Source organism: Crocodylus siamensis, chromosome 1 (genome assembly GCF_052110815.1).
Source record: "Crocodylus siamensis isolate JL-2025a chromosome 1, ASM5211081v1, whole genome shotgun sequence".
Lineage (NCBI taxonomy): Eukaryota > Metazoa > Chordata > Crocodylia > Crocodylidae > Crocodylus > Crocodylus siamensis.
The window spans coordinates 211,737,580-211,761,687 of NC_143395.1; the positions used below are offsets into that span (position 1 = coordinate 211,737,580).

The following is a 24,108-nucleotide window of genomic DNA, read 5'->3' on the forward strand; positions in this document are numbered from 1 at the left end:
TGAAAGCTATCATTATTAATTTAAAGGAAGCTAGAATTTGTATGCAATCACTTGAGCTCTGAAGCTGAAGCATAATGAAAAACACCAGACATTGGGAGATTTGAGAGTTGCTAAAAATGCTAGAGTTAAAATCAAAGTAAAGCTTATGCACAGACATACCTTTTCAGGTCAGTTTTAATATGCCAGTACTGCAGGAGAGTATGCAATGTGCCTGGGGATTTTGCTTCACAGTATATCTTTTTAAAGACCCTTGACCCAGTTCTGAAAACCTTGCTCCTAATGACTACAGTGGAACTTTTGCCTGATTACAAGAACTGTATGTGAGCTGCACAGGCATAAAACAATAAAGAAACATAGTCTTATGTAGCATTGTGGATTATTGAATAATACACACATACTCTACTCAACATGCCTGTTTTGTTCTTTTTTGTAGAAGAAAATTTCTGATGTTCTTGCAAAATCATCTCCTAAACCAGGAGTCCCTGAAGACCTGCAAAATCTACTTAATCGGCATTTTGGTACTAAACGTTCGGTAATTGAACTAGAAGAATTAAAACTGCCAGGTAAAAAATGCTGTAACAAAGAGAGATGTTTTACTGTTTTTTGCACAGGAGAAGAATTATTTTCTTCTAGGAAACAGAGGATATTTTAGGACATATCTAAGTCTGGTGGGTCTGTTTTATAAAAATAATTTCAAAGTTATACTGCAGTGTTGTTTCAATTGATTATTTCTTTTGGAGTAAGTAGTGGCTCTGCTTTCTCGTTTCCATGGTTATGGGAATGGAAGGGAAGCATTTTTAAATAGACCCACTCTCTGTAAAATGTTATTTCAAGAACTTTTCTTTCTTATAAGAAGTAATGGGATTTATGAATGATGATAATGGCTAACAAAGGCTTCTGGTGTTGGTTGAATTGCACCCAGATACTTAACGGATGGGCTCACCTGAACTGAAGCATGTTTTAAATGAAAAATAAACAGTTGTCATTCTGATTGGTTCAGGTTCTTTGTACCTGTTGACTTTTCAAGGAGCTTATGAAATGAGCTGGTAACTGTAGTTCAGTGTTTAGTGGATGGATTTCAACCACAGCTAGCTCTTTTGTTGACAGTCTTCTGGAATCGCTTCCCTTACAGATCAACCATTAAGAGAGTATGGCATAGAGACAAAAGTTTTATGTCATTCCTCTGAAATTTTAAAGCTTGCTAGAGGTGAAGGTGAAACTGTTCTGCTTTGCCCTTTGTTTTGTGGATAAGGGGAAAATTCATTTTCCAGAACTGTCAATGCAGCATCTTTTAAAAGCTTCAAATTCCTAAAGTTATTTTGTTTCAGTTTAAAAGTCAAAGTATACTTTTCTTAAGGTTTGGAAAGTGAGAAGGCTTTTTCTGTTGTAGCTTACCTTAGCTCCTGATAGATTTAGCTTAAAACTTTTAGGGGGTTTTCATTTTGAGCCTGGGAGGTAGCATTAATCCTAGTAACTGAAATTATAAAAAGTTAACATGAGCACCTGTTTTTAGATATTGTGTACTTGTAGCCAGTAAGACCCTACTTACAAGTTAATTAACTTATATATTAGTTTATTGCTACTCCCTGAACTCTTTCTGCCCTGTGCCCCTAATGGAACATTTCACTCCAGCTGTGCTCTCTCTTTTGTAGTGCTTAAAGCTTGTCTTTCTAGATAACTGCTCTATCTTGACAGCTTTGTTTGGACACACATGATCCTAGTTTGACCCTCATTTCTGCCTTTGGGGTCAGCTTAGCTTTCTTCGTGAATCAAGAAATCTGCTCTTCTGCCACATTAGAGCCTAAAAGCAGAGAAGTTCCTTCTGTACTGCTCTGAACTGCTTAAATTTTGTATTTCTAGAATCTATAGGGTACTGTGCAAATAATACATCTCTGTGATCTCTTTCCCAGTCAGAAAGGCCTTTAAGCCAGAGAAGCAATTCATTTACATATGGATTGGGTTTGTTGTTTTTTTCTGTCTTTTTGCTTTTGGTCAGGAGTTGGAAGCTTACAAAGCCAAGGGGGTTAGTGACTTATACAGCTGTCAAGTCATTCATATCAGATCACTGGGCAGAACAGAGAGCAACTACTTTGAGTTGTTTGTTCATGCCAGGAAAATACAGTGAGTATAGATGCTCTGCTCTGAGCCAGTGTTGCTTTTGTCTGCAGCAGGCTCTGAGTCTGCAGTTTTCTCCTTTCTGGGCCTGTCTAAGGTGTCATTAACATTGATGATACTGAAGATTAGTGATTTTATTTAGTCTTTGAGTTGGAAGATAGAAAAGAACCATGTCCTTGTCAATCTTCTTTTGAACCATTCAGTGTTGTTTGGTTATTAACATTGTTGCTAGCTAGTAAGCAGAACAGTCAAAAGATATATCCTTTGAGATCTCCATTGGACTCTCTCCAATTTGTCCACATCCTTTTTGTAGTGGGTGGCCAAACTGAACACATTATTCCAGATGCAGCTTCACCAGTGCTGAACAGAGGAGGGCAATGAAAATGGTGAAGGGGGTGGGGCACATGACTTCCAAGCAGAGGCTGATGGAACTGGGCTTATTTAGTCTAGAGAAGAGAAGACTGAGGCGGGATTTAACAGCCTTCAACTACTTGGGGAGTGATTCCAAGGAGGATGGAGCTGGACTGTTCTCAGTGGCGGCAGATGACAGAACAAGAAGCAATGGTCTCAAGTTGCAGCAAGGGAAGTTTAGTCTGGATATTAGGAAAAACTCTCTCACTAGAAGGGTAGTAAAACAGTGGAACAGCTTATCCAGAGAGGTCGTAGAGTCTTCATTCCTGGAGACTTTTAATTTCCTGGAGACTTTTACATTCCTGGCTAGGAAAGCTTTGCCTAGGATGATCTAGTTGGGGATGGTCCTGTTTGAACAGGGGGTTGGACTAGATGACCTCCTGAGGTCCTTTCCAACCCTCATTTTCTATGATTCTATGATTCTGTCTCTAATTTATACAAACAACGATGGATGCCACAGAAGGTAATGAACAGGGAATAGGTCACGCTAGATATATCTGGTTCAGTGTTCTCCTTCTAAAGCATTCCCCTCCTGCCACTGTCAAAGACAAGATACTGAGATAGATGGAGCATTGGTCTGACCCACTATGACACTTATGTTCTTATGAGTTTGAGACATCACATTCAGCCTGCTTGGGTCCTTGTTAGCATACATAGCAACAAAGGGAGATGACATGATTATTCAGAAGGATGGTGGGTGCATCTGTGTATTCAGTTAGTTGTGACTAGAATTATTGCACATTAAGGAAATGCACAGTAAGTGATTTTTAGCAGGTGTCTACATGTGCACAGATCTGGCACTAAATTTAGTGCCAGGTCCCTCCAGCCCTGTCATGTGCCCCTGTGGCCATTGTGGGGGAGCTCCAGCTTCCAGCCCCAGCTGCCAGCACTTGGCAGCTATCTTTAAACCATCCTTCCCCTTCCCTCCCCCCCACTCTGTGCTGTCTGGGCAGCCAGTTGCAGTGTGTAGATGAACAGCATGGTACGAACACAGGCAGCATGTGACAGCTCTGCTCCTGTCCCATCTGCGGGCCTCAGCTATGACTTCCCCAGCCCCTGGCCCTGGCAGCCAGGAACAGCAAAACAGATTTGACGAAACAAAACGGTACAGTGCTTCAAACTGAAATGAAACAAAATGGCAAAACGGACGTTGAAATGAAATGATGGTGTTTTGCACAGCTCTACTGAGCACCCTTACCTCCTCTGAGATCCCTCCCTTCCCAGCCTTAAGTACATGAAACAGTGATCTTAATACAAGAGGTTAGATTCAGATTTCAACCATTATAAATCTAGGTCCTGAGCAACAGGAAGTTCATCAGCTGGAGGGTGCAATGACGACAAACAATTTTTCTTGGCAAACTTCACTAGCAAGGCTTTTTCCAGGCTCCAGCTATAAAGTAAATCTGCCTCCTGGTGAGAAATCAGGGGAATGAGACACTCAGCAATAATATCTCCTGTTCTCTGTTTGAAAATGAGAATGCTGTGGGTTTAGCGTACAAGGAATGAAATGTTGGGATAAATCTTGTCTTGGAGCACACTAGAGAGTAAGGAAATATCCTCTTCCCTGCTTGCACAAGGAGCACACTGACAGAATCGTCCACAACTAAAACTCTTCTCTCTTACTGCCTAATGCTAATTATTTAAAGCAGTGCAATGCCAAAATAGAAAAAAAACTGTACTACCTGACCACTAGTTTGTGATTTAGCACAAGGTGTAATTTCAGTACTAGTTCCTTTGAAAAACACCAAGCTAGATTCTTGGCTGCTTACAGACATGAAAAAAACCAAAAAACCCCAGTGCTTTACTTTCAGCTCAGTTTGCCCCCTTACCAAGTGCAGCACATGCCCAGAAGAGGCATCACATTCATTTAACTCTGTTTGTCCAACATCTGTATGGATTGCACACTTCAGCAGGGCTTTTTGACACTTTTGTCTAAGAGCTGATTGAATCAGCTCTTAGACAAAAGTGTCAAAAAGCCCTACTAAAGTGCCTGATGTATACAGACACTGAGGAGCAAAGTCAAATTAACATGCTTTCTGTTCTGGTAAAGTGCTGCTTTTTAGGTTTTTTTCACATCTGTCAGCAGCCTTTGTGGCATTCTGGAAGGACACAACAGTTAGAGCTTTGGGAATTGCCCATTCTTATTATTTGGCACAAATCAGGCCTTTTTGTGTCCTCTGTCTTTCAGGTTGACATAACATTGCCTTTAGTTCACCAGTTTTAAAATACTTCACATATTACCATGGATGTATGTTTTTTTTTTTAACTGAACTGGTTTACCATTGTCAAAACAGAAAACATTTAGCCTATATGCTTCCACGCCTCACCAAGCAGTACCCTATGCAAAAGTTAATGCTGCCTGAGGTAGCATGCTTCCAATAGCATGATAACATGCTGTAGGATGGCTATGGAGGGAAGTGTTAAAACTGTGCATGAATGAAGTGAGGGGCTACTGGCCTGTGGCAGCTCTTTGCCTATTGGTTGGATAAAATATGGCATCTTTATATCCTAGAAAAGGTCTCATAGTGGAGAGCTTCTTCCTTGGATGTCTTGAATATATTTTAAAAGTCTTTGCAGCAGCAGGATGCTGACTGTAGTTATGCGACTGCTTTATTTTTGGCAGGTTATGGTGCTATGCTTTGTGGTTGTGTGATGGAGTTGATTGTGTAGTTTTAGTAATAGGTTAGACAGATTTGTATGGGATGGTTTGGATAGGAATGGTTCTGCCTCAGGCAGGATCTTGGACTAGATGACCTCTAAAGGTCCCTTCCAGCCTGACTTTTCTATGATTCTATGATTCAGTGCAATGCAAATAGTTATATGACTTGTGTGTGTAATTTACAGGCTGCATTTCTCTGTGGGTTTCAGTTGTGACAAACTCATTGATTAAAAAGTGACCTGGTGACCCATGTGTAATGCATCAGTGGGTTCTTTTGTTCTACACAGTACAATTATTTTGGTAACATATGAATATAAATCTGCCACACTAGCAGTGACTCAGTGGTCCAGCAAGTTCATTGTAAAGTTTCTTGCTGTGGCCTCTGATTGCTATTATCAGGCTGTGTGCAAGCCCACTACTATGGATATAGTTAGTTGTGCAGTTCTGTACATAAAGGAGATCTGATCAGAGGAACAGTTCAGATAATTGAGGAAGGAATGAAAGTTGTATTGAAAGGTGTTGCCATGATTTGGTTAACCAGATTAAAATCTTGCATTTGTGGCCTCATGGTGATCATGACATTCTATTTCCTAAAAAGCAGTCTATGTGGTGTTCAAAGAACTAGCATTTCCAGTGGATTTAAGTCAAGTGCAATTTAACAGGCATACCTACTGATACACCAAAAACATGTAAATCCGCTCCATTATATTGCTGCAAATCTGTCAACAAAGATATCTTGTCTTGTATGATTTCAGATTCCTGTTTCCTGCCAGCCAATGACCTCACCCACAGTTTTTCTTCATACTTGAAGGAAAGTGAGTAAGAACTTGGTTAGGAGAAGCACAAAATTGTCCTTGAAACTATTTAAATTCAGTATTCGAGACAAGATAGAAACCTTATAATTTAGGAAAGATAACATTAAAGAATCTATGTCTGTACACTTGAACTTATCAGTCTGTAAAACAGTCATGCACCATCTGTGATTTTGCATTAAAAGGTTTGTTTCTTCATTATTTTATACTGAAAATGTATTATTCTGCATTGGAGTTTTTCAATTTTGCTTTTAAAGAAATGGGAAATATTTCTCATAGGTGACCAGGCTTTGTTAAACAAGTAAGCGTGTTTTCATAATTTTCATAATTGTAACATAATTGTATCACTGTCCCTGTGTAGCAGAATTAACAATGGGAATTTCTATTATCTTACATCCTGATAAATAGATCTTCTTTTAAGTTTTGTGGCACAAGAGCTGTCCATCTTTTACAATTTCTCCCTGAATTAAAGCACTGATATAAATCATGTTGCATAGCAAGTGAATGAGAAAATGAAATTGATGAATTTACATATGCATGCACAAAAGTGGAAATGTTATCTTTCTTTAACCCAGTGATTCTGAAACAAGGTGCTCTAGCTCCCTGGGTGCCTTGAGGTCCTTTCAAGGGAACCACGGGGTGCCATACAATGTTAGAAATGTTTGGTATGCAAACAAGTTTCACAAGATGAATCCAGAGATTTCAAACAGAAATTCACAGTGTTCAAAACATTCAGACCTGTTGTGGTCTGAGTCTTTGCAACAGAACTGCCCTATTATTTTTCTGTAGTCAAAAATAAGTGAAAACTAAGAAAGAGATGACACTTTCTGGGGGGTGCTTTGAGTCTAACAAGGGGTGCCTTGAATCTAATGAAGTTGAGAACCACTGATTTAACCTATGTGGTTGTATAATATACTTGGTATTGTATTTTTTTGGAGGATACGTTAGAGATTTTGTTTTATTAATTTCTCAGATATGCCTTAAACTACAAGTTTTGCTACAAACCTAGATCTTGTAGTGGTCAATGTGCAGGAAGTGTGCTCTGTTTTTCATGCGCACATGTCATTTGCAGTTGTGGTTTGTATTTCAGTAGTAGCTTTCTCTCTGTAAGTTGTGCTTCTCATTTACAGTCTGTCCCAAATGGGTAAAGCTTCGTAAAACTCATAAGGAGAAGAAGTCGGTGTTGATGCTGATTCTTTGCAGCTCTGCTCTCCGTTCCCTGGAGCTTATTAAGTATGTTGATAGTAACTGTCTCATTGAGATTAACACCCATTCAGGGGTTTTGCCCAGAACCACGGATATAAAGGCAAAACCAGAACACTGTCCTCTGTTAGCTAACAAATTTACTCACTCAACTAATGCAGTTTCCCTAGCTACTTTAAACAGTGGTGCTGTGGCATTTGGTTTAGATTAAAGTATCATTTAATAACTCAGTGGCAGAGAGCTACTATACTTGTTAAAAAAGTACATTGCTTCTAGAAAGATATAAAAACTTAGTATCGTTAGAAACAGAAAAAACTAAAGGATCACAAGTGAAAACTAATGTTTTTGAATGCCGTGTCATGACATTTATAACACAGAGCACGACAGAGTGTTCAGGACCTTAGCAGAGGTCTGCGTGTCTGGTCTTTGTTTCCTGTTGTCTATGTTAAAGCTTCTCAGTTCTCACATTGGCCAAAAGCTATTTGGGGCCTGTAGTCTTCATGCTGTCCCCTTGCAGAAGTAGTAGTAAACAATGTATCAGTAGGCGTGTGTACACAAGATGCTATGTTGCTGTAGTGACAAGCTACGGCTAGCTTGTTGCTACAGCAACATAGCATCTGTGGGCATGAACTGTGGCACCAGCTACTGCACAGTAGAGTCAGAAATGACCTGTGTGCCACCAGGACTACTCAGTAACAGTGGTAATTGCACAGGCTAAAGCAAGAACTAAAGGACTGCGCAGTAAAACCTGCACAGTTGGATGCATGTGTAGTGATAATTTTATTACAGTACTCCTACAATTGACTTCTTTGCCTTCATCCCAATTCCTGAGGGTATTCTGTGGCCCAATAATCAAGTGGAGAAGAGCCAGGCTGGATGAATTTTACATTTATTTTGTCTTGCATAGTTTATATTTATGTAGTATAGAGTGGTTTCTTTATAGAGAATTTTGTGTCAAAGTGGAATCTCAGGGAACTTTTCTCATCTTTGGATAAACAAGACTTCTGAGTAACTGGAGTAAGGATAACTGAAGCTCCTCTTACAGTGAAGGTTATGGGAGGCCAGGAGGGATAATGGTCCTAAGTGTGGCATTACATAAGGTAACTATAAAACTTAGCTTTGCCAGTAGGGAATGGTTTACTTCGGGTCTTGTGTTCCATGGTGGAAACATTTTTGTTTTTAAATTTGGCAGTTGCTCAGTCAATGATGTTAGAATAAATTAATCTTGAAAGCACAGCCCTACCTGTCCTTTAAATGTTATCTAAATGCACGTCAAAATAGCTTGTGTTAATTGCTCCTAAATTACACCCTCTATTGTTTCTGTACCCTTGGAGCTACTTATAAGAGATTATCGTCTCTTATTATCATGATTGTGGAGATTATCATACATATAAATCATTATTTGAAGGGAGATTTTGAAAGTACAAGCGAGTCAGTTGGAGTTGTTTACTAACTTCCTGAAAAATCCAATCTCCCATAATTGTACCAGAAAGTCCTTTTGCTTTCCACCTTGTGCACTCTTCATTACAGGACTGATATCTTAGTTATGTTTTTAATTTATCCAATGCTAGGTCAATGACAGCATTCAAAGGAGACTGCAAAGTTCTGAAATTGTTTGCAAAACACATAAAGGTGAGCAGGTTTCAAGATTACTTTGATAATGTGGCTAACTGTTCACATGTCACTGCCTTTGGCTCTAATAATATGTTTCAATTACATCACTGCATAAGGTTTCCTCTTTGTAGCCTCTTATGTGATTACAAACAGTGCCTCCAAGCCCTCCTCATTTTCTCTTGTACTTTGTGGCTTTATGTGCTGTTCAAGTTCCTGCATATGTTGTTTATAGATGTTTGTTTGGGTTGGAAGGGACCTCAGCAGATCATCGAGTCTAATCCCCTGCCCTGGGCAAGAAAGAGTGCTGGGGTCACATGACCCCAGCCAGGTGTATGTGTAGCCTCCTCTTAAAGATCCCCAAGGTAAGGGAGAGCACCACCTCCCTTGAAAGCCCATTCCAAATTTTGGCCACCCTTACCTAAAGAAGTTTTTCCTGATGTCTAACCTAAATCTGCTGTCCGTTAGTTTGTGGCCATTGTTCCTAGTTACCCGAAAGGGGTGCCCTGGTAAACAGAGTATCTCCTATTTCTTGCTGTGTGTGTTTCCCCCCGGATGAATTTGTAGGCAACCACAAGATCACCTCTCAGCCGTCTCGTGATCAAAGGCCCTCAATCTCTCCTTGAAGGGCTTTGCCTTCAGGCCCTAAACCACACAAGTGGCCCTCCTCTGAACCCTCTCAAGGTTGTCCATGTTCCTCTTGAAACGTGGCTCCCAAAACTGGATACAGTACTCCAACTGCGGCCTGACCAGTGCCTCATAAAGGGGAAGTATCACCTTCTTGGACCTGTTTGTCATGCATATGCTAATGCATGATAAAGTGCGGTTAGCTTTACTGATCACTTCGTCACATTGACGAGTCATGTTCATCTTGAAGTCAACCGTGACTCCAAGATCCCTTTCTGTTGCTGTGCTGCTGAGAAAGTTGTCACCCAGCCTGTAGGTATGTTGATGATTCCTTTTCTCTAGGTGCAGCACCTTGCACTTGTTCTTATTGAATTGTATCCCATTTTGTTCCATCCACTTTTCCAACCTGTCCAGATCTGGATTCATTCCCTACCCTCTGGTGTATTAACTTTACCCCATAATTTGGTATTAGCTGCAAATTTGGATGGAGTGCTTTCTACACCCTCATCCCACTCACTGATAAAGACATTGAACAACACTGGTCCAAAGACTAAGCCATGTGGGACTCCACTGCCCACATCTTTCCAGGTTGATACCGACCCATCCACCAACACTCTCTGGGTGCGACCCCCTAAGCCGATTTACTACCCACCTGACGGTGTAATCTTCTACGTCACAGTTACTCAGTTTATCTATAAGAATATAATAAGATACTGTATCAAAGACCGTCTTAAAATCCAAGTAGATGACATCCACCTTGATTCCTGCATCTAAACATTTTGTGACCTGGTCGTAAAAAGAAACAGGGCTATTCAGGCAGGATCTACCTGCTCTGAATCCATGCTGGTTGCTCTTTAGCATTTCTTTCCCTGCTGGACTCCCACAAATGTGATCCTTAATAATTTTTTCAAAGGTTTACCCAAGGATAGAGGTGAGACAAACTGATCTATAGTTACCTGGATCCTCCTTCCTCCCCTTCTTGAAAACGGGGACCACACTGGCCATTTTCCAGTCCTCTGAGACCTGACCTGAGCACCAAGAGCCATGCCAATGGCTTTGCTATGACACTGGGCAATTCCTTCAGCACCCTTGGATGAAGATCATCTGGGCCTGCTGATGTAAATGCATTTAGCCCTTCCAAGTATCTCTTCACTAAGTCTGTGCTAACAGTTGGTGGGCTGGTTCCCCCTTTAGGCCTATCTGTGATCCAACTGGGAGAATTGTCCTGATCTGAGTTCAGGAATACAGAGGCAAAGAACTCATCGAAGAGCTCAGCTTTGTCCCCCCTGATCTGTCACTAATTGCTCTTGTTTGTCTTGTAGGGGGCCTGTGCTATCCTGTGCTTTCTTTTTGCTCCCTATATGTCTGAAGAAGAACTTTCTGTTGTCTTTAATTTTTGTTGCCCCTAAGTTCCATTTCTGCTTTGGCCTTTCTGACTGCCTTCCTGTGAGTATGGGCCAAGTAGGTATACTCTGCCTTGGTAGCTATCCCATGCTTTCACAGCCTATATGCTTTCCTGGGTTTCCCTGTTCAACCAAGAGGGTTTCTTGGCCCCTTTGCCCCCTTTCCTGTGCAAGGGGATTGTCTCTTTCTGTGCCTTTAGGACTTTCCCTTTAGGAACAGCCACTCTTCTTGGACTCCTGTCTCACCAATTCTCCTGTTCTTCAGTGCCTCGCTAACAAATCTCCTGAGCACACTGAAGTTAGCCTTTCCAAAGTCTAGCACTTCTGCCCTACTGGTTATCTTCCCCACCCTATGCCAGATGTTGAATTCAGTCAAGTGATAGTCACTGTCCCCTAGGTTACCTCATGTCAGTAGATCCCCTAACAAATCATCCTCTGTAGCCAGGACCAAGTCCAGCAAGATGTTTACCCTAGTGGGACTGTATACCTCCTGTGCTAGGTGAAGGTCCTGTCTGCAGGTTAAGAACCTATGTGAACAGTTGGATCTAGCTGGCTGTTCCTCCCAGCAGATGTCCAGATACTTTAGGTCACTCATGACAACCGTGTCCCTAGACTGTATGGCCTCTGAGAGCTGTCTGTAGAATTCCATGTCCTGCTCATCCTCCTGATGTGGCGGCCTGTAGTAGACCTCCACTACCAAGTCCCTTTCCCCCCAACCCCCTTGCATTCTGACCCACAATACCTCAATTTGCCCCTCCTCTGATCCCTTCTTGATTATGGAAGATGTATATTGCTCCTTGACGTAGAGAACCACACCTCCCCCTTTTCTCCTTACTCTAGCTCATTTGTACAGCCTGTAGCCCTCAGTGTTTACTCCCCAGTCATGGGTAGGGTTCCACCAAGTTTCAGTTAGCCCAACTAGATCCAAGTTTTTGCTTGCAACCAGGAGTGTGAGTTCCTCTTGCTTGTCGCCCATGCTCCTATCATTAGTATAGAGACATTTGAGCCCCACGATGGGTGCCCTTGGTGCCCCCCTCTCCTGATGCCCACTGGGCCCCTTAATACTTACGTGAGCTGTTACAGTGCGTGGCTCATGGTTTGTTGATCCTAGGTTCTTACTATTGTTTGCATCCCCGTCTCCTGACAAACCTAATATAAAGCCCTGAAGAGGAGATCAGTCAACTTGTAAGAGAACAGACTCTTACCTTTTGAAGAGAGATGAAGACCACCCCATCCCAGGGTGCTCCTTTTGTGGAAATGTGAGAAGAAGCCAAAACCTGCTTGATGACACCAAGTCTGGAGCCATACAGAACATGGATAAAACATCTGTAAACATCCATATTGTTATTTACCTGAATCCAAAATGACTTCAAATATATGACAACCTCCCCCGTAATTAGATTCCATACATGCATTATTTTCTAATTATTGTGGGGCTGTCTTAAATTCATCCTCCTGCCACTGCAGCAGGGAAAGCAGGGTGGGGTAGACACCTTGCCCCACAGGACTTGTGCTTCCCCATTACCTGCCCTGCTCCCCTCCCTACTCCCTCTGCTCACCCTGTGTGGTGGCTCCAGCTCTGGCCCAGGGCATGATGGAGCATGTAGTGGCTCTGGCTCTGGCCAGGTGGCAGCAGTGGTGGCAGTTCTAGTCCCCGTTCCAGCTTCCCTGCTGCTGCACTATCTTCCCTGTGCTCCACCACACATGAACCATACAATCTCTTCCCTCACCACACAATCTCCTGCACTCCCCACCCTCATCACACAGCCTCCCCTGAGCTGGGGCTGGGGCTGGGGCTGGGGCTGGGGCTGGAGCCACAGCAGCCGTCTGTCCTTGGCTGTACTTTAATCCTAGACAAGGTTTCTTTTCCCCAGAGTGAATGGGGAAAAAACCCTTGTCTTGGATTTAAGTAAATATGGTATGTGGGACCCAGTCAGATATTTTGGGTCAATTTTCAGCTTGCCTCAAATCAGCCTCTGATTTTGTGCTCGTTTTAGAAACCAAATCAAAGAAGCTCCTGTTTGTATTTGTATCCACAACCTGAACTTGCACTTATATTTGTTGTGCATAATGTAAGTGCTTGCTTATGTGTGCAAATGATGCTTGTATCAGACACTGTGGATGAAAATTTGTCCCTTCCTATGTTTATGTATCCCTTCATGTGCTTATTATCAAACAGGTAAATGCCATACATATTACTTCATCCTTTCCTCATAGTCTCATCTGGGGTTGATTAGTGCAAAGTTCAGTTTCCCTTAGGATCCCCGAGGTGAAAATCTCTCCATACAGTCTGAGAAGAGTCAGTTCAACAGGAGACTTTCAAAGGCACAAATGCCTGACCACTTTTAAGGGGAGCTGGAATGGTGTCTGCTTGTTGTATCTTTGAAAATCTCTGGTGAATGAATAGTCCATTTTTAGTCTGAGAGGTAAAGGTTGTTGGTGTCTTTTTAAGTTATGTAAGAAAAGGTACTGTGCTATTTGGAGTAAAGAATGGTATTTGAAAGGAATACTAAGTGCTTGTGGTTTACTTATGCATCTTTTCCCTCCTCTCTGTCCTTGAATTAGATAAAAGACCAGATGAGCCTGCTGGAGAAAGGTGTCACCCACCTGGGTGTTGGGACACCTGCGAGGATCAAAGCACTGGTAGAGCAAGGTGGGAGATTTCTATTGTGACTTGAGCCTGTAAATCTGGTGACCAGCCTGTGGCATTTTTTTATTTCCACTGTCTCAAATATTGGTCAAAATTAGATCAAGAATCTAAGATTTAAAAATGCCCTGATTTAGTCAAAAAGAACTAATGACAGAAGGCACCATAGCATGCAGTCTTAAGGGGAACCCAAATCCAGAACCTTTTGCCATATAATTTGGTTCTTAAGTAGGAACTTATAAAAACAATATGTGGTGAAAATACCTACCTTATCATGATGGATCCTTTTTTCAGGCAGTTCAACATACCCTGCTGTATGTGATGCCTCTGAAGGGAGGGAGCTGGCTGTGGTGTAAGCCTCCATCATCTCTCCCTCCAGGAAGCACAGGAATGGTGGTTTATTTGGGCAGTCTTTTCCAGCAGAGTTCAGATATCACAACTCAGCATCACAGTGAAGAGCTGGTGTTGTTAAATTATCAATATGACTGCATAAAAATGAAAAGTAGTTGGATAAGGAGGGGCAGAGCTTGACCATGCGACATTCCTCACATTTGAGCTGTTTGAGTTTGGTGTTGAAATTGATCTCCGAGGCCCCTTCTACATGTGCAGGTGAAAACACTATGGGATCTAATGGACAATCTGCACAATCACACTTGCCATGCTACACGTGCATGACAAGAAGCATGATTGTTGGATCGTGAAACCAGATCCCATCATGCCTTATTGCTGGTACAGGGGGAGCCGATACTCCCTCTGCACTGGCAAGAAACAAGTTCCCACGTCTGGGAGCCCCCTCAGCTGAGGGGGATCCCAGCTGCAGGGGTGCCCTATGGAGCCCATGGCTGAGAGACCACAGCTGTTGTGATCTTCCAGCCATGGGGTGCACCACAAGCCCTGTGACTGGAAGACTGCAGTTGCTGTGATCTCGCAGCCTTGGAGGTGCTCCATGCACCCTGCAGCTAGGAGATCTCAGCAGTTGCGGTCTCTTAGCCAGGGGGACACAGGTTACATGTGCAAGTTGAAGCTGGATATAAATCCTCTATGAAGTTATTACATGTTTTCCAGCAATAATTTAATAGCTGGTTGGACCTTTTTAAAGTGCCATAGTTAATTTGCACATGTAGCCAGTTTAAATTAATTGCCCACTTAACCAGGTAATTATGTAATAGATGTATCATGTAGAGGGGACCCAGAATACAGAAAGCTGGTATAAAAATGGCGTTACCCAGTAGGCATGTAGGTTTCCACTGATGGGATCTTTCAAGCCTGGGTTCTTGTAACTTACCAGCTCATTCTCAGCCATAGAAATCCAATTTCTTTGGTTTTAGGAAAAGGAAGCTTGGGGAATTATTTGCAGGAAGACTATTAGCTGTTGATATGTCTAGTAAAAGTAGTTGCTCTCCTTTTGTGTTTAGCTTCCAGAAAGGCCTGGTATTATGCAGTAAAGAATGCAGTAGCATTGCATTCGTTTTCTAACTGGTAAACAAAGTATGTAATTTTCAACCATGAGTTGCCTTGGGAGCAGACAACAAAAGATATAAAAGCCAAAAATAATTTCGATAAGCATGTGTCACATTACTTTTATAGTCAAACTTGCACTGTCTTTTTCAGATGGCCTTAGCTTGAACTCCTTGAAATATCTGATTCTGGATTGGAACTGGAGAGATCAGAAGTTAAGGAGAATGATTGATATCCCTGAGGTACAATATGGTCAACTCTCTTTTTTTAAAGATATTTTAAATATATGTGCCTTCCAGTTCAGACGTGCTTAACCCATAGATGCTGGGAAGCCAGTAGGTTTTTTTTAATATAAAAGCCGACTTTTGGTAGTTAGTATTCTAGTAACAATGAAGTTAATATTTTATTTAAAATTTTACATCCTCAGCTTTCCAACCTGGAAGTGGGGAGGTTTATGCCCTCATATTTTATGAGCTGCATCAATTAATACCAGTTATCACCAGCACACTTATCAGTCTTTCCCACAGAGGTATCTGCGAGCTAGATGTTCTTCCTTGCAGAGACATTCCCTCAACAACCAGGCCCAACAGGCATGTTTCCTCAAACTGAAAAAAAATGTAGACAAGCTTTTGAGGATGCAAAGAGAGCAGCTTTACTTATTGAGGCAGAAAGGCTCCCCCTTGTGATGAATGTGAAAATGATACAAAGTTCTTGCATTGAAACTTACAAGGCATGTGAACCTCTTTGAATAATGATGAACTTAGAGTGGCTCACAGAAATGATAGCAAAGGTGACTGGCACAAATCTTACTATTACAAAGAATGCCATTCATTGTGGAATGAAAAAGGATTTAGGTTTCTGTGAGTCACCTGAAATACATGCAGAGTGGGAATGTCTACGCATTCATTAATGTGCAGTAGTTACTGCACATTTTGTTTAGTACTTTCTTAATGAAGTACTAACTCAGTGCATAGTAACTACAGTTACTGCACAGTAGAGCCAGGCATACAGGGGTGTTTTTTGTGACGCTTACTGTGCAGTAGCCTAATACTACTGTGTGGTAGCATATTAGCACAGTTTTTGCCTGGCACGCTACTGCACAGTGTTATTAGGCTACTGTGCATTAAGCATCTTGTGTAGAGGCGCCCACAGTAAACTGCAGATTCTACATGATTTGCTTACAAGAGCTCAGGATTGCACTGCTGAGATATGAACCTGAAGACTTGACTCTCAGGTCTCTAAGAAAACCCTTCAGGTTTCACTGAACTCTTGCCTTGCAGGTAGTATACCCAACTAACTGATTACCTATAGCAAGTAGCCCTGTATCAGGGATATTGTCATCAAGGCAAAATTGTAAATCTGACTGGATTTAGATAGGTAATTGAAGTTACAGAGTTAAAGTCTCAGGAGTCATTCAACTTACGGAGGAATATTTGACCAGAGTTTTAGCCCTTTTTTCTGTATGTAGGCATTACAGACCAGTCTTCAGTTACAAAGTGCTTTTGTACAACAGCACTACGTAAGACACTGTTGCTCAGCAACATTAGCCATATATGTGACACATCTTGCAGTACTTTGTACTGCTTCGGGCACCAGTGTCTATTATAATCATTTACTTGGAAAGCATGTAATAAACCGTGTGTAGATAGCATACTAGAAAGTGCCATAACACAGTAATAGCGATACTTATCAAGGGTCCTAGCAGAAAAAAGGCATTACATGTGGAGTAGATTCCTACTGAACCAGGGCCTTGTTCTCCTTTTAGTCTGTTGTGTGTACAATGACAACCTTATCATAAACTGCAATAAATAGTCAGCTGTGGGGAAGAGGGGGTTGCTTTTCAGAAATGGCTTCCTATTTTTGTGTACAATTGTAGACCTGAAGTGAAATGATGATAGACATTACTGCTAGCAACTTAATTTGCAACTCTGCTCAGATTGATGTACTATGTGTTTGTATGTGAAATTGTGTTCTTACAACTGAAGCTTTTTTTACAATATGACCCCTTGCCTTTCCAGTTAACTCCGTTACTGTTCAATGGTCCTCCATTACTTTGTCTTCCCATTCTGTTTAATTAAATTCATAGGAAGCATAAAGTCCTAGAAATGAATGTGTGTGTGCATGTCTTTGTAAACTCAAGTATGTTTTTATGTCAGCATATGTTAAAATTCATGTCCTGATTTTAACAGGTGCAAAGCACCCAACATGCTTGCTGTGTTCACACTTCCCTAATTCCCAGAAGTGAGGGAGGGAGAGGGTTAGAACAGACAAGAGGGAGATAGGTAAGAATAACTTTTGGAGGTATAGTACAGCCATGATATCAGCGTAGAGGTCTTATGTTTCTGGGTGTGGTGGTGTTGCATGGATTTCTGATAAATACATGGACTTAAAACCAAGCCTCTCTTCCTCCCTTTCAGTGGTAATCTTTTCCATTACTTCTGGATGGTTAGGGTCTTGTGACACAGGGCACTTGCAAGTCAGGCATTTTTCCATCTTTGTTAACATTCAGTGACCAAGTACATAACCTCAACACCACATTAATGAAAACTATTGTGTGCTCTTTTGATTTCTTGTCCTTTCCTGTACACACCCCAAACAGGAGAGGGAAACCACAAGAGGAGTCAGAATAATCAGGCTAAGAGGAACTTACCAGATTCCTTTTGGAGGAACATGTTAACTCTACTGAGGTATAAAGATTTCAGTGCAGTCTGTTTATACATTTCAAATATGTCAGTAGAAAAAGATTTCGGCACTGAAAAAATTTGTGCTTAGACACTGATTCCAGCCTGTGGTAGTATCATAGCCTCTGAAGCTGCAAAAGTTACTAGTGTTGCAAGCACCACATTACTTATTTTTCCCAGCACATTTGCAACCCTATTCTTTGGGGTTTTTTGTAAACAGTTCTGAAAATGGCCAATGGCAAATTCAGTGATGTGTACTATGCTTTTTTTTTTCAGATTAGGAGAATTACCGTATTTAATTGAACTCAAAACAAGATCCCCATTCAGCCTTTTCCCCTCCCCACCCCCCCCAGTCAGCAAGGGAGGAAAAAGCCCCTTGTCTTATATTCATGTAGAAAGTGGGGTTGGGGGGGAGGTGAGGGAGAGGCAGGCAGCTGCTGCAGCCCTGACCCCCGGCCCTGAGCCTGGTTTTGGCCAAGTCAGTCTCCTGCCCTGCCTCTACTTGCCCTCTGGAGCTTCTGCCCTCCCCCTTCCTTCTTCCCCTCACTTACTATCAAGTGCAGCTTATCTTTGGCTTGGCGTGGGTTCCCTCCCTGGCATGGAGCACATGGAAACTGTCCCCTGCCTGGCCAGTCAGCAGCACTGGCACTGCTGCATGGCCCAGCAAGGGGTGAGTTTGCATGTGCCATGCTCTGGGAGGGAACAGGGCCCAGGAAGAGGCTGTGGGGTGGGGTGGGGAAGAGGCTGTGGGGAGCTGTGAGTGGGAGCATGTCAGTAGTATGGTGGGGTGGGGGGGAGGAAGGCTGTAAGAAGAAGTGGAGAGTGGGGCAAAGAGCAAGGAGAGCCACCTAATCATCTGCCAGACACCCTTCCCCTCCCCCGCCACTGTTTTCCTTGCTGTAGCATCAGGGAGGGATAAATTCAGGGCAACCTTATTTTCAATACAAGAAAAATTATAACAAATATATACATTTTCTGTATATAGAATCTGATAATTGGGGGGGTCATCCTAAATCACAGTCAACTTAGATTTGAGAAAATATGCTATTGTTCTCCCCCTTTGCCTAACTCACTAAGGCCAGAGGAGTCATTGGCCAGACCTTTCCAATGGCTGAGATGAAGCATGGTAATGTTAAGTGCAGGGATTGATAACCTTTTGCTAACAGTGGGCCACCTGGATCTGGATGGTGCTGCCCATCCCCTGCTGCACCCCAGTTCCTGCTTTGTGTAGAGGGGCTGATCTCCCACCTTCTCCCTCCCCCCAAAGACATTGTGAGGGACAATTCAGAGTTGTTAATTTGGTGAGCAGAGACCGTACTGCCCTGCACGGAGCCCTGATCCAACATTGCTCACAAGCTCTCCTGTTGAAGCCTGTAGCGAGATTAGCTGGCCCTTCGTACAATGCGGAACCTGGAATCCGGAGTGAATCCAATGGCTAGCCTGTAACAGGGAATCACTGGCCCCAAAAGAGACTGGATCTGTCCTGCAGGTCATAGATTACCAACCCCTAGTTTAGTCCAAAGAGTAAATTTCTTGGTAAATTGCTCATAACAGGAGATGATAATAAAAGTCCTGATGTAGTCATGACTTTAGGAAAGGTTCTGTGCTTGCTATAACTCTCCAGCTGGCATTTCAAATACATTTTAGGGGTTTGAGGGCAGGAAATTTTGGGGTATTTCTACACTGCAATCCAGAAGAACATTTGCAGCTTATGCAGACGAACGAAAGCATTCAGCTTGAGTGCCAATGGCAGCATATCTGTGGCATTACAGAGCTCAGCTGACTGCCTTGGTATGAGACCATTGTCTGTCCTAGGTGCCACCTAGGGGGCCTTCTAAGGGGAGCCCATGCTGAACCGTGAGCAACTCAGGGCTCCACTGTTACTGGTCATGAGCCTTGCTTTTTTAAATTGACTTGGGTGTGTCCCCACTTCTGGATTGCAACATAGAGAAGAAACATTTGACTGAACAAATAAGTTCTAGACTTTGTCCTGTTTCTCTTGTAAAACTGTCATTTGTGTGTGGGCCTCTCCTTTAACTAATTATACTTATTTGAATACATAGGTTGAATGTATCACTAGAGTAATGCATCACCCTGAGCACTTTTGGTAATCTCCCTCCTTTACGTTTTGTTCAATTTTTGTTTTCTTCAGATAAAGAAAGAAACCATCGACCTTCTGGAAATGGGCATTATAAAGCTGTGTCAAGAGGGCTCTGTGAAGCTGGGACTCTTTTAGTGATGTAACTAACTGCGATGACTTTTGCAGGTGTATTTCACTTACTGTCTTGTCTGTTATTACCAACTGTGCAACGGCCGACTGTTCCATTCTCCAGGTGCTTAGCAGAAATTTGGGAGCTCCCTTTTCTTTTTATAATAAAGATCACACACACCCCAAATAGGAGAGTGTGTAGTTTTTGTGTTGGGGATTGTTGTTACATGAACACTGTTGTGCTGAAATTCCATGTACACTGACAGTAAAATAGTGACTCTGGATTTTTATCATCCTAAAGATGTTGAAGATGACCTTACGTGTCCTGCCTGCCTCCTGCAGCCCCTCTGCCCTAATGATCTCTTTCCTTCTGTGCCCCTTTAAGAGTGATATCAGACAGCCCCCACCATTGCTGGCTTCCTACAGGAATTATTGCCTTTTCGTGTGAGGAGGGGGTTAGACCCTTAAAGAAGCCAATTCAGTTTCATTCAGACAAGAAATGTTATCCTTACCACTCCTACATTACCACGTTATCTGACTTCATAATGCCTTGGTGAGAGAGAACCCTCCTATCCCACCCATACCCTGTCACCGCTGGAAGTGACTGTGGCTCATGTAGTCTTGGCAGTGCTTAGGCTGGGGTGGAGAACTTGGGAAGGTGAGCACTTTCCTGACACGCCCCCCCCCCCCCCCATGCAGACGCCTACCAGGACATGGAATGGGGTTTGATCCTGCCACCTTTACTCAGGTGAGTGGTCCCACCAAGTTCAGTGGGGCTACTGCTGTAAGTTAAAAGCAACAGGGTCATTGTTGAGTTGGGAAAGGATTTTCTTTTCATCTCTGGAGACTTGGCTATACATCCTTGCTTAACAAGCATGCCAGCTTCACCTTCTGGCACCTTCATAACATCACAGGGTCACTTACCCAGCTTGTCTCTCTTTGGGGTTATTCATTATCGCCTATGAAAAGCTAAATGTGACTTTTATAAACAGTTAATTAAATAGTGTGGTTTGGCTGCAGCTAGGCTGTGTGGGCCCCTGACTGCTAGAAACAGAGACCTTTGGCATATTAGCAAGATGATAGCGTCATGGAGGAGGTCTGGAAGAGCACTTTCCTGCTGACAAGCGGACTGCACAGTTGTTCCTTGCCTTTTTGGAGGGATTGGATCCTGTTGATAGTCGGAATAGTTTCTGTGAACATTGCAAGGGTGTTGTTTGGTTGGTTTGCTGAGCTTTGAGCACTCTGTGATGGTTGAGGATCCCAGCCGTATTGCATTTTGCTTTTCCCTTCCATAAAGGGCCTGAAAGAGAGCACACAAGAGCAATTCTGACCAGATTTTACGTTGCTGAGCTATTGTTGCTGTTGTCTGAGCTTAAGGTTCCCAGCCCTCTCCAGAGAAACTGTAGACCCATTGCATCTCAACAGGGTGTCCAAGCATAAAAAAGTTATTACAGACCAGCTAAATTCAACATTCAGCACCGAGAGTCTTAGTAGTCTTCCCGGATCCCTTTAAATCTTGATTGGACTGCCCCGTACAGAGTGGATCTCCAGTAAGGATCTCCAGTAAGGAATAGAAGTATAGTTAGCTCTATTAGTCTGAAGTCAGTCAGAAGGTAGGGCAGGCTGGCATTTAGACTAACAATTAGTCTCTCTACACATGGAAGCCAAATGAAATGGATGACAGTCAATCTACACAAGAAACTTGTTCAGGTATGCTGAGATATCTTTTTGCTGACTAGATGCAAGCAGATGAACATCATACCCGAGAGATTCCAGGTAACCAACCTACTCTGTTCTTCATACCACGCAGCCTGTTCTGACAAGCTGTGCTTCTCTCTCTCCAAGGAACTGAGGAACCACTTCATCAGGGTTTGTTTCAGTTAGTCTCTAATGTGCCTCCCTGACCTTCCTACTGCCACTGAGGAATAGACTTCTAAAGAAGTCTCTCCCCGGAGAGCTTGCCACAGTGCAGGGATTTTGGTGTTTGATATGCAGAACTGGTTTACTAGCATTCAGCACATTGCACCAGTCTGCATCAACCCCCCCCCCCCCCCCCTCCAATTTAATCTAACAATCTTTTGGTCTGTTCTATCAGCTTTACAGCTGGAAGGACACTTGAAGGTGGGTGTTACCCTGTTTCACAGCGAGTATATGTAATCTACAGTGTAGTGTCTTTCCAGTGCAATCCACTTACCATCAGATCAGGAAATAATAAAACAGGCCCACTTGCTTCTTCATTTTATAATGAATATTTTTGTATGAGAATAATACACAACTTCATAGTCCTTTGGGAGAGAAAAAGGAAACACTGTTGATATCTGGGTTATGAAATTGCCTCCTTTTTCCAAATGTCTTTCTGAAAGGAGATGGATTTGTGTCCTGGCTCTTTCTTGGGTGCAGTTCTAAAGTCTTGACTATGTAAAAATGGCATCATGGGGCTCTGCGTTTGTTGGATCAAATGCATTTATTTTATTAGTAAAAAATACAAGTAAAAAGTTTCCAACACCCCCCTTCTCCATACTACTAGCTCTGCAGTCACAGCAGAACCTGAAAGCAGCTGGGGCTGTATCTGGTTTGTACATCAAGTAAATTTAGAATTCACTTAATTCGGATGGTGACTCGCAAACTAGCAAAAAGTCCATTTTGCTGTCCCTAAGCTGTGTTGAGCAAACTGAGTAAAATATGCTGGTTTACTGGTTAGTAAAACACAGATCTTTATCAAAGGAATGGTAGAACTGGGCTGAAAAATGAAAATGAAGCAAAGTTTTGTCTAAAAAAAGAAAGCAGGGGTGTTTGGGGTTGAAATTCAAAGCCTCCTGTATCTGGATGCAATTTAATAGGAACATATTTAGTCAAACAGTGGTGCGATTTGTTAACAAATCCCATTTATAATGCAGGTCTGCTAGTGTGTAGGTGGGAACAAACTGGGGGGGCTACAGTCTGAATTACTTGGAAGAGCAACAAATAACCTTTTATTCATTCAAGCCCCTTCTTTCCATTGCTGGATCTCCTTTGAACTGCAGCTGCCATGCTGGCTGCATTGTGGACTAGAGAAAGATGGGAAAAAGGTAGCTGTTAGGGCTGTGCGAAACAGCACCATTCCATTTTGACTTGCATTTTGACAGAACAGCATTTCAAATTTCATTTTGATTCAAAATTACTGTTCTGTTTCATTTAGTGGGAACAATTTTGCTGTTTTGATGCTGTTTCGACATTTTGCCCATAGGCTATAATGGGGAAGCTAGAAACAGCCTATAGCTTTGGCCTTTTTGGCCTGATTTGGATGAAACTTGCAGGAATGGTAGCCCCTTCTGAGGCCATGAAGACTGCCAGGTTTCAAGGAGACAGGTGCAAAGGTTTCAGGAAACTGCACCTAGAAGTCTTGAAAGCAAAAAACTCATGTTACATGTATGTGTTAAGCCACAGTGGGGTCTAAACTGCAGGGTTGGTAGCCCCTGCTGTGGCCACAAAGCCTGCCAGCTGTCAAGGAGATAGGTGCAGAGGGAGTCTGGGTTCTGGGGCCCTGCACCTCTGGCTGCTGACAGACAAAACTCATGACACGGGTGGGTGACAGTGTGTGTGTGTGTGCGCGCGCTAAGGTGCGCCCTCACCCAACTGAGACCCAGGCAGAAAGCAGGGCAGTTCAAACAATGCTGCCTTCTTTGCAGTTTTTCCATCCCTCCCCCAGAGTACTAGGATTGGAAGGGACCTCAGGAAAGGATGACAGTCACTGGCCAGCTGCACAGTCAATAATGAGAGTACTCCTTCCCCCTTCTTCCCCCTCCCTCTCCTTACATTAGTTTCTGTTTCCCTGCAGGCAAAACTCAAAACGTTTAGAAAATTTCAAAACATTGTGACTTGCCTCGTTTCATTTTGAGGCTGTTTCGAAGCTCTCTGTTTTGTTTTGATGTTGCTGTTTCAAGCTCGAAACGAGTTGAAACAGTGCCAAAATGAAACTGCCGGTGAAATTTCATACAGCCCTAGTAGCTATAGGGATCCTATTTCCCTGTATCTTGTGTTCCCAGTTCACACAGGAAATGATGTATAACGTCAAAAGTGGCATCTAAGAGCTCGGAGGGGTTGGCACCAATGATTCAGTGCTGTCCATTTGTTCAAGGTATCGTGGTTGGTTCCAGATAAATGTTGCCTCAGGCTGACACTGAATAGGAGCCCCTTCACACTGTCACCCAATGCAGCAGCTGCTTGGGAAGCCCAAGTAATCCATTGCTTGTTATAACCCATCTCTGCTTGGAGCAGCTAGGGAAATAAAAA

General features: G+C 42.7%; 1 protein-coding gene across 5 annotated transcripts in view; it reads left to right on the forward strand.

Moving 5' to 3' along the window:
- CMSS1 (cms1 ribosomal small subunit homolog) overlaps window positions 1-20,023 on the forward strand; it is a 383,380-nt gene extending 363,357 nt beyond the window's left edge. For all 5 annotated transcript variants that reach the window (XM_090055845.1, XM_090055855.1, XM_090055875.1 and 2 more), the window contains 7 exons: window positions 434-563; window positions 5,941-6,000; window positions 7,128-7,230; window positions 8,772-8,832; window positions 13,407-13,494; window positions 15,100-15,188; window positions 19,780-20,023. In XM_090055845.1, the coding sequence (XP_089911971.1) occupies window positions 434-563; window positions 5,941-6,000; window positions 7,128-7,230; window positions 8,772-8,832; window positions 13,407-13,494; window positions 15,100-15,188; window positions 19,780-19,863 (615 nt within the window). In that variant the 3' untranslated portion in view covers window positions 19,864-20,023. The remainder of the gene's footprint in view (window positions 1-433; window positions 564-5,940; window positions 6,001-7,127; window positions 7,231-8,771; window positions 8,833-13,406; window positions 13,495-15,099; window positions 15,189-19,779) is intronic.
- The last annotated feature ends 4,085 nt before the right edge of the window (window positions 20,024-24,108 follow it).